General features: G+C 43.3%; 1 protein-coding gene across 2 annotated transcripts in view; it reads right to left on the bottom strand.

Moving 5' to 3' along the window:
- The window catches only part of LOC116943678 (polycystin family receptor for egg jelly-like), a 45983-nt gene that overhangs the window by 15833 nt on the left and 17875 nt on the right, over positions 1 to 12275 (bottom strand). For both annotated transcript variants that reach the window (XM_032956738.2, XM_076067891.1), the window contains exons 7-18: positions 8485 to 8633; positions 7827 to 7997; positions 7244 to 7497; positions 5449 to 5616; positions 5200 to 5322; positions 5015 to 5105; positions 4740 to 4840; positions 2557 to 2799; positions 1829 to 2336; positions 1625 to 1731; positions 1023 to 1283; positions 221 to 391 (exon numbers count right to left, since the gene is read on the bottom strand). In XM_032956738.2, the coding sequence (XP_032812629.2) occupies positions 221 to 391; positions 1023 to 1283; positions 1625 to 1731; positions 1829 to 2336; positions 2557 to 2799; positions 4740 to 4840; positions 5015 to 5105; positions 5200 to 5322; positions 5449 to 5616; positions 7244 to 7497; positions 7827 to 7997; positions 8485 to 8633 (2347 nt within the window). The remainder of the gene's footprint in view (positions 1 to 220; positions 392 to 1022; positions 1284 to 1624; positions 1732 to 1828; positions 2337 to 2556; positions 2800 to 4739; positions 4841 to 5014; positions 5106 to 5199; positions 5323 to 5448; positions 5617 to 7243; positions 7498 to 7826; positions 7998 to 8484; positions 8634 to 12275) is intronic.

Here is a 12275-nt window from a genome sequence, read left to right as displayed (position 1 = left end):
CTCCTTTGATAACAGGTGAAGTCGTTGACATCTGCGGTTGTTTAATAAACCCTCGAGGCATTGCTATATGTGTGTTTTCACGTGGTTACCGGGAATGCAAAAATCATATTTTAACAACCCTAGTTCAAGCCAAGTATTACCCCGTGTGGAGCGGGAGCTGCTTGGTAGCAGTGAGAGTTTTCTTCTGCAAAAAAGACTAAAACTATGCATTGAAAATTACCTCTAATTGTGGATGAGTGAGCTGTCTTTCTCCTAATTCAATGTCATCAAAGTAGAGGTTGAAGTAGACACTCGATACTACTTTTGCATCATTTGTCGTTGCTGTTGCCATTCGTAACAATAACAGGCTCGTGTAGTCTTCATTCACGTCTTCGATGTAGATAACTTTGCTCTGAGGGGGTGGCACCACAGCATCGTGCAAATATAGAGAATGACATTATTAATTTATTAACTTCAACAGACATTTATATCCATCGAAATCAAGTACCATACCAGTAACAGAGATTAAATTATTGACTCACATCTCAGAGTTGCTGAAATAATCCGCATTATATAATGTACTGGCTGAGAATATGCGTATGGCCTATTTTTTGTGGTTATCCAAAATAGTTTGCGGTATTGATTTACTTTTAACTCTGCATGGCATTAAGTTCACACGCCTTTGTTAAAGGGCATAATTATGTTTAATAATATTAATAAGTATGCATGTCGATGGAAACTAGCGGCTTAAATATTGTCCCCTGTCCCTAAAAAGTAATGTAACGAATTGTCATTTGGGTTTGTGATTTGTTTAAAGAATTGCAAATTTGCTAATAATGTGGCGAGTAGAAAAAAAGCTAATGACTTGCATGGGTCATGTGAATCGATTACTTACACCACACCAATAATTATACCCACAATACATGTGTAATGAGAGAGCGCCATCTAGGGGACGACGAGAGGTATCTGCATAAGCCGCCACTGGGTAGCTAATACCCAATGGGAAGTGTGCAACAGAGTGTAAAGCAGGATTACAACTTTACCTTCCGTGCATCTCTTGCGTCTTGGTTTCTCGCCCACAGCAGCACGATGATGTAAAGCAAGACCATGATGGTGACGGTCGCAAAAACGGCGCCGTTTGTCTCCAGGTTGAACTTTGTGAACACCGTTGTAAAATCGATCATGTTTGGCGTCAGAAACTCTGCTGCGACGAAGACGTTTTCTTGGATGAAGTCCAAATGTCCATCTGTCTGGTTCCTGCCAACTACACAGCTCGTCACCTCCCGTCTGGAGTTGGACTCAACCTGTTCAGAAAAAATATTTCAAGATCACTGCACATACATATATTCCAATATAGGCATCCCCCAATTAACCCATTTTTTTATTTTAATAATCCGAGCGAATATGCAAACGGGGGGCAGCTGATGCTCCTGATGTGTTTCCCACAAATAACCATGTGTACATTGCAGACGTGGTGCTATGTAAATAAAAATAAACGTATTTTAATTGCTGTTGGTGGATGGTTGTCGTGTTTCTTCATGGTCCACTGGGAAAAGCACGTTGGTAGGCAGTGTCTACTACCTCTTCGTGGTATTTGTGAGCAATTAAATAAGGCAGAAATGTGAAAACAGGTTTATTAACATACCTCTGTAAAGGAGGAGTTCCAATTGTCACTGGTGCTGTACCTCCATTTGCAAGAAATTTGCCGTATAGTCACTTCCACAGTTTGATTAATGAGTGTGTAGTTACGACCTACAAAATAACATGCATATGATCGGTGTGACAATTGCAATTCTGTACTTGTTCCGTAAATAATTGGCGCTGTATTGAGTTTAAATGAAAAGCTTACCTGTATACAAAACAGCAATGTACAGCGCTCCTTGCTGTGTTGAATTACGAGCGATAAAAAATGAAGGCCAAGTGAGAAGTGTCGTTTCCGTATTATTTTTCTGTTTGGCATCAATTGCCCTTTTCTTTAATTTTCTCAGTTTGCCACTGTTTGATGATTGTGAGCTGGCAGTGAAGCGGTAGTCATAAAGCTGTGGATCAGACTCCGGCTGTTTTCCAAACCGTACAACGATCTCTGCTTCATTCATAATTTCACTGGTTGACGTGATATCCAACATAATGGGCATGCTACTACTTTCAGTGGCAAACGCTTTACTTTCCATTGTGCCATTTTTTGTATTTATTGGTAATGAAATCTTGTGCCCTACAGTTATTTTATTTTTCAACTTTATTAATGCAGAGGTGGTATTAATTACTTGTTTAGCCATGCTAATTTTGAAGCTGACGACTGAACTGTTTACAGGAGAATCTTTATTCCACACAAATGGGTTTTCACCGAAGGCTGTTACCTTAAAAAGAGAAGAAATCTGTATAAAAAAATCTGAAAGTGAAATGGCAGGTCGTACCAAACATGTGCTCTGAGGGAATTTACACCGCGCTCTAAATTGTGCATCACACACTTGGGTTCTCGCTCCATTGACACCAACACACATACAAATATTTTCTATCCATTAAGGCTTCATGTAAGTATTGTGGTGATGATAACTTTGTTTTTCCATAAATTCTTACCATGACATTCACTCTGCCCCTTTGCCTGATGAAAGTTAACGGATCATGCACAATGAGTGAAGCGCTGCTCCCATCCGTTGTTTGCCAGCTTGCGTTGAGAAGCGTGGTGCCAGAAACAGTTTGCATTACGATGGACACGTTTTTGAAGCTCAGTGCGACAGGCTCTTCAATTGGCACTGATTTCTTACTTTGTATTTGTGCTATCAGCAATAGCGATTGGTAGATATCATCAAAAGACTTTTTCTAAAAGAAAATAAATGAATTATGAACAATCCAACATTATTGCATAGACATTTAAATACTGGCCAAGAATGATTAGATAATGTATCAAAATTGAGAGAAATAAAAAATAATTTTAACCGTTCGGATAGCTACGGACTTAGTGCTGCTTAGCAGCGAATAATCAAATAATACATTTTAAATGCATGTATATACAGGTCACCGTTGAACAATAACAGGCAGGATTTTTTAGTGCACACAATCGACAGGAGGTACAAGAACAATGGGCTTGCATAATGCGCATGCATAATGTACGGTGATTACCATATAAATAACCTATACTGCAATGGATACCTATTGTCATTTATATTCATTCATTAATCTGACCCCCCCACTTCGCTCGCTCAAGACGGACTCACAAGTTATGCCATCACATCTACCCCTCTATTTAAGGAACGAATCAGGAGGATTTCTCCACGAATCTGGCTGTCGCCTGATGAAGTTATTTGTAATTACTGGCGAAACATCATACTCAGATTGTAAATGTTGTGGCTTTGCTCTCCAGTATAGAATTGGCATGCTCTGTTTACGTGGCAAACTTTACTAAATTGGCTGTGTTGGGTGGTGGTGGGTTTAACGACACATATTTACACGATCTAACAAAAAAAACCTGTGTTTGGACATTTAAATAGTGCATACAAATCTGTTTGAAAAATACATACCATATTTTAGATCTTTTTAAAACGAAACAATAATAATACTGTCGTAATAGTAAGGAAACACATGCAACATATTTCGGCGGACATTGTATTTTTGTCTGATTTTAGTTTGGTAATGTTACACAACTTCAGCTGTCCAGAAGATAATCTGCTGAGTTACAGCATTCTCAACACTACCAACCATGCCCAATTATATCAGTCAAACATGATACCCACTGCATGTTTAGACAACAGGTGTCACCTTTCACAATTGGAAGTTGCAAATTTAATTAATGGTTCAGCTGAGCCCTCTGTCCCTCTGGGGTGGATAAAATTAGTCATTCTTTCAACTAAGTGAGCAGTGGTTAACCTGAACATAGATTCACCCACACCATGGGAAGGTGATAAGCAGGAGGTGAGAACTGCCTCATGGTCAACGGTGTGGCAAACGATTTTTAATTTTAATGAAAGTCAACGTTACACTAGGCTGGTTATTGTTATTATTATAGATTTTACATGTAATTCCTAGAAATGTGGGGAACTGTTATTTTATAGTAAGTTGACGAATTTATAGCACAATTTTGTGAACAAATCTGTGGAGAATAAAGAAGTGTCAATTGATGCACCCTAAGATAGCCAAATAACCTGAAATTCGCGGATGACATAGATCCGATTAAAGAAAGCTGAGTAGTATTGCATAAAATTGGTCATATGCTGAATAAGTCAGGAAAGGAAGCAGGACTGAGGATTAACGTGGAAAAGACAAATACGATGGTGTTCGGAAGGGAGGACATTGAGAAAGGAGTAATAGAAAGTAGCAAGATTGTGAATGTAAAGGAATTTGTATACTTGGAAAGTCTACTAAGATAGGACAACGACTGCACAAAAGACATGAGAGCGAGGATCGCAAAGGCAAAAGGAGTAATGGCAGGATTCAATAACATATCAGCTGCAAGACTAAAATGAACATCTTAAGAACTTGCATATTCAGTACAGCTTTGTATGCCGACGAGACTTGGACATTAAACAAGACTGACAGAGATATGAATATATGCTGCGGACATTTCATATGAAATGAAAGTGTGATAATCAACACAAATGTATAATCGGTGTGGATGAGAATGCAGTACTGTAAAATAAAATATAATGGCGATAACACATTGTATTTCTACAGTAACAGGGTACAAAGAGTTTAATAAATACAAGCAGTAGTTTGGGGCTTCTGGTGATATTGTGCTATTGAACTTGACTTATGAAAAGACTTACCAAATATGAATCATTTTTAGCCAAAGATGACAATGTGCTATTAACGTCATCTTGGGAATTAAAATGTGCCTGAAATGCATTTGCACTGATTCTAACCATCGCTGTGAAATATAAATGACAAAAGTCAGGTAAAAAAAACATTATTTTCACAATCTAATATGATTGCAATTAAAATCATCTTTGAATAAATATATAAAACTTACAGGTTTTACGTATTGTTTATGTCAACAATTTGAATGGAATGGCATTAAACATGTTGAATGCATGAAAAGCACCTTCAATGGTCTGCCGAAGAGCAATTTTCCCAATATTTTTCATGGAATTGATCTTTTTCAAAAAATATATTTCGGCATTTAAGAAGACAGCCTAAACGGGAACAAGTAATTATCAGCAAAAATCATGACATTTCAGATAAAATAATTGTATGTCTTGTTTCTGCACCTGTTCTACTTGTACAGACCTGGTCTTCAGGTTGAGAATTCTGAGCCATGGAAGTCAAAGATAAAGCGTATTGCAAAACTGAACTTTCATTCTGCATGCTGAAGTTGGATGATAATATTGCCTTGGCAAGCTCTGCTATAAGCTAAGGAATACAAGCCGCAAACACGAGTTTAATACACATTGTGGAATGCAACAGGTTACATTTCTTGAAAAAAATTTCAGCATCAAAACACAATATACGGTCAGCTTAAGTTATGTAAAAATGTACCTCTTTTCTTTCTGTTTCATTAACTACATTCTTTAGAGTCTCTGTTGCAGTCAATATGACCCCAAGCAAAGTGCCACTGCTCGTATTTGCCATCTCCTGGATTGCACCTCCTGGCGCTAGCATCTTGTGGATGTTGTCTTTCAGTTGGTCCGGTGGAGGAGATGTCACCTGGAAATAATAAAATTGGCATTCATCACCATCTCAATATATCCCCAAATTCTGAGAATTCAGTTTTAAACAAAAGACTTTCATTTGAAACACATGGACTCTATTATTCTCTATTATTTGGGCACAAAGTGTCCGTGACATTTACACACAAGTAGATGACTAGTTGGCTCACACCCTCATCTGCTGTACTCAAGCTATGCTGCTGCCTGTGCACGTATTTGATCCTATGCTTTATTACCTTCACTCAACAGACAAGTTTAACCTCCATCAGCCCTGCCCATTTTTCCTTAGGCCCCGCTCCTTCCTGGTTAGGCCCCCATTAGTCTTTCCTCTTTTGGCTTCGCGGCTATCATTTATAAGCCCCGCCCCTTTTAGGCCACGCCTCGTTCTGTTTAGCCCCCCCTTCCCCCCTTGGACAAAGAATCGGACTAGTTTGGATATTTGTGAGGGTCGGGTGGCTGTGAAGACCAAAATCCCACTTCGAGCAACCATATAAAAAAAATCACAATTTTCTCGAGCAAGTAAACAAAATAAAACATTGAATGTCAGAATTGTCCCACATCCGGAGAGCCTTTCTGCTATTCATTTTGTGATTAGGCCTCAACTTCACAGCAGTACCTTTATAAAAGTGTTATTGAAGTATACATTCTTAAATCGTAATTATTAAATTTATAGCCATTAAGTTAATAGGTGTCAACTAGACTTCTAACATGTTAATTAGATATAATTATAAGTGTTTTGAAGAAGTATTTTCCCATGTTTTCATTCAAGATAAAACCTAGGGTCACGTTGGCAACCACTGTTTCTTAAGCTGTATCATTGTTGCGTGATGTATGCTATGTATGCTGTGTATTCATTGTTGGTGGAATAATTGTGAGCGCAGATGGGGGTTTTGGGGTGGAGGAAGGACGGTGAGGTGGTGTGGACGTGTTACGTTACATGTGTCTGGGGGCGATGTGCCATTCTGCCTGCATTGACGATGGATACGTGATAGGCCATGCAGAGGGCTGTCAGGTGGCATGGTATAATGTGGAAGCTTTGGAAGTCAGCACTTGAAGCGGTGGTCGTGCGTGGAAGGGATGGTTAGGGAGGGGGGATGTTTGTGTAGGTGGTGAGTGCACTGAGGGGCACGACTGGGATGTTCCGCAGTCAAACGTGTTTTATTTACCAGCTTGCGAAAGAAGTTCAAAATACATTAATTACGCAGGTATAAAATAAAATAAATCACGACATTTCGTGTACAACACAAGCGTCCGTCATCAGGAGGAAATGCTGTGGAAATGCTTTCCCACCTGATGACGAAATTATTTCCCACCTGATGACGGACGCTTGTGTTGCGCCCGAATCGTCGTGATTTATTTTATTTTACACCTACGAGATTTTACCGAAAGAACCAAAGAGGATGGATTCCTGCAGTCACGAAAGCTTCAAATCAAGATACATTCATTATTTAACAATAGCTAATGGCCAAAAACTAAATACAATACAACAACTTGTTTTTTTCGTTCTTCATGACGTTTCAAAGAATACTTGCAAAACAAACTACACATATCCTTGCAATGTGAAGGCAACTTCTTGAGACGAGCGTTGTCTTTTGTGCGCCGAGTAAACGTCGAGAATGACTCACATGTACAGGTATTGGGAACGACGAACAGGATCCGTAAGGGTTGCACACGATCACTTGAAGGTCCAGCAGCCCTTGAGAGTCCAGGTCTCCCGCGGGCAACAGGAGTTTGGGCGACATATCCGACTTGGTGTTGAGCAGGTAGTAATCAACGTTGCCCGACTTCGCTGTATATGAGTACGACAAGTTATTCCTTCCGATGCCTTTCTGAGACCAGTTTCCACATGTGAGTTTGAAGAATGTGACTCCTGCCAAACCTGCAGAAAACAAACTCACATGACGTTCCATGAACTCTGTTTTAGTTTTGGTTGTAATTATGCCTCAGCAATTGCACAGTTTATTACTGTTCTGGAAAACAATAATATCATGTGTTAGTCACCAATTATTTGATTTAAATGTATTAATTCCATTACAATAAGCATGCTCAATGCATGGAAGTCTACATGTGGCTGTTGCATGTTGTTGTATGTTGTAGTGGTACTGTAATCAGTCGTGGGAGACTCGTGTTGTTCCTGGTCATGGACTGTTTAAGTGTAATCCATACTGAAAAATGATTTACATTCACATTGATAAAACAAAAAAATACCTGTTGGTGGGTCACTTGTACAGGAGCCATTGCTGGGATAAAGGCTCGTTGTAAACCTGTACATGACTTCTGCCATATTTCTGTTTGGGACTGTACCCGTAACATTGATTTCGAATGTGTTTCCTTCTTTCAAAGCGTGTTCATTAACCACTATGCCTTCATTATATATACCTTGAGAGGGAAAATAAAATAATTTTACACACATCTAATAGAGTATGAATACTGATCGCTTTATGTGTGTGTTACTTTCACAAAATCGTTACGTATATAAGCATTTACTATATATACAAAATATATCTTAAAGCTGCTCTTAGTTGCAATGATAACATGGAAGGGATCATGTAAAATATAATTAATGGCTTAGAGAATTATGGATGGATTTTAATGCACGGGATATTGATAGTAATTATAGGTTGGCTAAATTTATAATATAATTTGTAGTCAACAAACATATTTTAAATTACTGTTCTGTAATGTATTAAATTAGGGTATTATGTGTTCATGTATTTTATTATGACCTAATTTCCATTCTGTAATCAAAACGATTTGCTGATATTAAGCATATATTTACGGGAAAAAATTCCCATAATTTATGTTTTGTAATCAAATTGTATATATTTTTGAACACTTATATATGACAAATGTCAGAGATAATTACCTGTAGAAGTCATCTTTATAAAATAAACATCTGATAAATTCACCATTTTCCAGTGGTAGGTAATCACATCATCAAAACAGTTCACGCAGTTGACTAAAAGTACCAGTGGCATTGGAGAGGTAAATTTACGATCACAATTATCAATACACCTGCAAAAAAAACACTGGAAATCTTTAAAAAGAACAATGCACATGTAAATTATATTACATTTTTAATAACCAGCCCATTCTACGCCACAACCATGTTAGCATTGTTGGGATACTTTAGTTCATACATACATATGTAGTGAGTCCAACTGAGTCGCAGAAGTTGTCTTGGGAGCAACACTATTTCACCAACTCAACATAACATAACACAACCTACACTTGGATGTTGACTGCCCATCTAGCCACGCTACGGCAGAATTAGACACGGTTCGCAATCCCGGTCCGGACCACAAGCTGGGTCCCGGACCGCATGGCTAGATGCTTCTTTAACCCGACGTGGATCTTCTTCACCAGCAACCCGAAGAACCTCAAGCCCCTCACGGGGCCCCCGTTATATCGGCCTGGGCTGGGGCTGGCTCCGCCCCTCGCCCCGCCCACCTTCTAGATCTCCCGAAGATTCCCGAGAGCTATTTTATACCACGTGAACCCCCAGTGGCCCCCGTCCACCGGTGCCCCCCCTCCAATATCATCCGGTCACATGTCAGCAGGTCAACCAGCGTAGCAGGCCCCAATGTAACACTGGCTGGCACTCCCTCTCGCTCCCTCCCTGGGAGCACGCACCGCACACTGCATGTGGTGCCTCCGCGCTGACCAGCACTCACCCAAGCCCCGCTAGGGCTGGTACTACACCCAGAAAGCGGGCTACACATAATGCCAACACATTATCCCGGCACCACACAGTGACAATCACAGTCACTACACATCTGTAGTGACATAGAATCGGTCACTTAGCAGCATAGCGCTTGTTGCTGGCAGGGAAGGGGATCTGCAGTTACAGCAGCCCTGACTGACAGCAGGTCACGTGACAGACCAGAGAGAGGGATGTAGGGGAAAGGTAACAGAAGGGGCGCGTAAAGGAAGCCCAGGAATCCGCTAGTAGGTTCTAGAAAGGAGGCGTGGCCAGGGCGGAGCGAAGCCACGCTGGGAGGATAAAAGGGGGCCCCGAGCTCCCGTTCAGGGCTGTCATTTGGAGTGGGATCCTGTCGTGCTGCTGGAGTCTTCGTCGCCGTTTACGTCTTCACCATCTTGGCGTCATCAGTCAGGCAGTCTGCCAACTGTCCTGACTGGCAGCTATAGTTACTTCATGTAAGCTGTTAAGGCTGTCAATAAATAGAGTGCCTCCTACTCTTAGTGTCTCTGAGTCAGCCACTATATTTGGAGTCAAAAGTATTAAATAATTATTCACTGTGTCCAAGTTGGCCAAGATGAAGATTCCAACTATTGTGTCCTCGGGTTAAGAGGACGATGGGGATGTGATCCTGACAGCTCCGGAATCGAGAACCCCGGAGATTGGTTCTGACGCGGCGATCCCTGCGAAGCAACGTGAAATGGATGTTGACTCCTCGCTGCCGCCGACTGGAGAAGGATGGCGCGAGCGCAACGTACGACTCGTGAACTTGCTCTCTGATGCAGCAGAGCTGGTTGCCCAGCTCAGGGCTGCTGCGCCTGCCGAGGATGCTGCAGCATGGGGGCATCGCCCGGGCAGCTCGACCGTTGCCATCAGCCAAGTGCGAGAATCGGCGGAGCTCCAGCCCGCGCAAGCGACCGCCATTTTGCCCGCCGTAAGCGGGGCGCCAAATTCGGCCACCATTTTGTCAAATGGGCGGAAGATGCTTCCCGCTATATTTGACTTGCCATTGGCGTCTTGTCCGGAGGTGCCTTCTCTTCAAAAGCGGCTGCCGTAAGTCAGGGAATTTGTGGGTGCTAGGGGAGACTGGACTGCTTTTCAGCGCCATTTCGCCGCTGCTTGCGCCCCCACGGGATGGTCCGACGAGGAGGCGCTGCGGGCTCTCCCCACCACCTTGGACGATGACTCCCTGGTGACATTCTATGCCATGCCCACAGCAGGCAGTGCGACGCTGCCTCAAGCTTGTGCCTAGACTGCTGCCATTTTTGACCCACCATCCAATGCGCGTCGTAAATTTGTGCTGTGAAGATGGGGGGAGACCGAGACGACCCCTCACCTTTCGCAGTGCGCTGCTGTGACTGGGCCATGCTGCATATCTGCGGATGGAGCAGACGGCGCTGGAATCTCTGGTGCTGGAGAGTTTGCTGTCGCTGGCCCAGGAGATGGGTGTCTCTCTACCTGTCATGGAGGAAGACGACTTGACATCGTTGAAGGTAGCCCGATGCATCCAAGCCCATTTCAACTTACAGCGGTGGCCCGGGGTTGCCGCCTGCACGGGGTCCTCGGAGGACGAGGACGAGCCGGAGTGTCAGGAGCCAGTGCAAGCCTGCGCTTTATTCGTCAGGAGCTCGCACGGGAAATATGGTGTGGGACGATGACGGGAGCGAGAACGACGAAGCGGGACCCCTCCTCCAACGTGAAGTTCCCTGGTCACTTGCTTTAAGTGCAGCCTGCGGGGCCACATCTCCAAGGGATGCCGCGCCAACCCTGGATCGTTCTCGTTGCCTTCGCCATCTCCCACCCTGTTGACCTCCGCTTCCCAGGCCCACAGGCAAGTCGTGATGCATCGGACACTCGGACGCCACAGTCACTTCATGCATCTCCCTCTCTGAGCATGTCGGGTTCTCACACCATCATCTATCATCATGTCACGGCATGCGAACGCCGGACTTCAGCGGGTGTCGCGGGGCAGTGGACCACGTTAGTGCATCATGTCGTGGCGGCGGCAGCGGGATCATCCGCAGTTATTGGGTTCGTGCAGGGTGTTGAGCTAAGGGTGCTCATTGATACGGGAGCATCTGCTAGTATTATTAAGTCTTTGCCATCGAGGTCATGTTGTCTTAATCCTGTGAATAATGCGTGTGTCGCCGCTAATGGCGGGAGTTTAGGTATTATGGGCCAGATATCGGCGAAAGTATGAATCAGGGACATTGAATTCGCAGGCTCAGTGTTAGTCTCTAAGACGTTCGCTGTGCCCTGTTTGGTGGGCACCGATTTTCTCGGAAGGATGCCCCTTAAGATCTTGGTGGATTAAGAGTGGAGGTTGGCATTTTTTAGGTCCCCGACTCAATTGAGAAGGGCCAACACCACAGTTCAGGCCCTAGTGAAGGAGACTGTCACGGTTCCTCCTGGTGCTCAGATGTTGGTGCCCTTGTGGCTGCGGAAGCAGCTTGATCACAAAGACACCGCTCGAGGGGTTCTTTTAACCCCTTCAAACAGAGCAGTTCGAGGTCTCACGTTCGTGGGTACCCAGACAATAGTTAGGGGGAAGCAGGACCCCTTTCTACAAGTGTTAAATGTTGGACTGGGTGCCGCGGTTGTCCAGGCAAGTACGGTTTTGGCCCACGCAATGGCCGCGTGTTGTGAGGGGGACAGCGATATGGCCACAGAGGTCGATGTCACAGTGGAGCGGGGAGGCAAGTCAGATGAGGCTTGGATGGATGTGCTCGGTAAATACAATTTTTAATTGTCCAGCGAGCAGCAGGGCATGTTGCGAGGAATTGCTCTGGGAATTTTCTGACGTTTTTAGTTAGGGGAAATATGATATTGGCTGCATGTCACTATTGCAGCACCGCATCGATACGGGTAATGCTGCTCCTATATGCCAGAAACCGTACAGGCTCAATCCCAAGGAAAAGGACCATGTTCACCAGGTGGTCGACGAGATGTTGCCCGCT

The sequence above is a fragment of the Petromyzon marinus genome, chromosome 18 (genome assembly GCF_048934315.1).
Source record: "Petromyzon marinus isolate PM22_M1 ecotype Great Lakes invasive population chromosome 18, UKy_Petmar_22M1.pri1.0, whole genome shotgun sequence".
In the NCBI taxonomy this organism is placed as follows: Eukaryota; Metazoa; Chordata; class Hyperoartia; order Petromyzontiformes; family Petromyzontidae; genus Petromyzon; species Petromyzon marinus.
The sequence above is the reverse complement of the archived record's forward strand: the minus strand, read 5'-3'. Positions and strand labels throughout refer to the sequence as shown.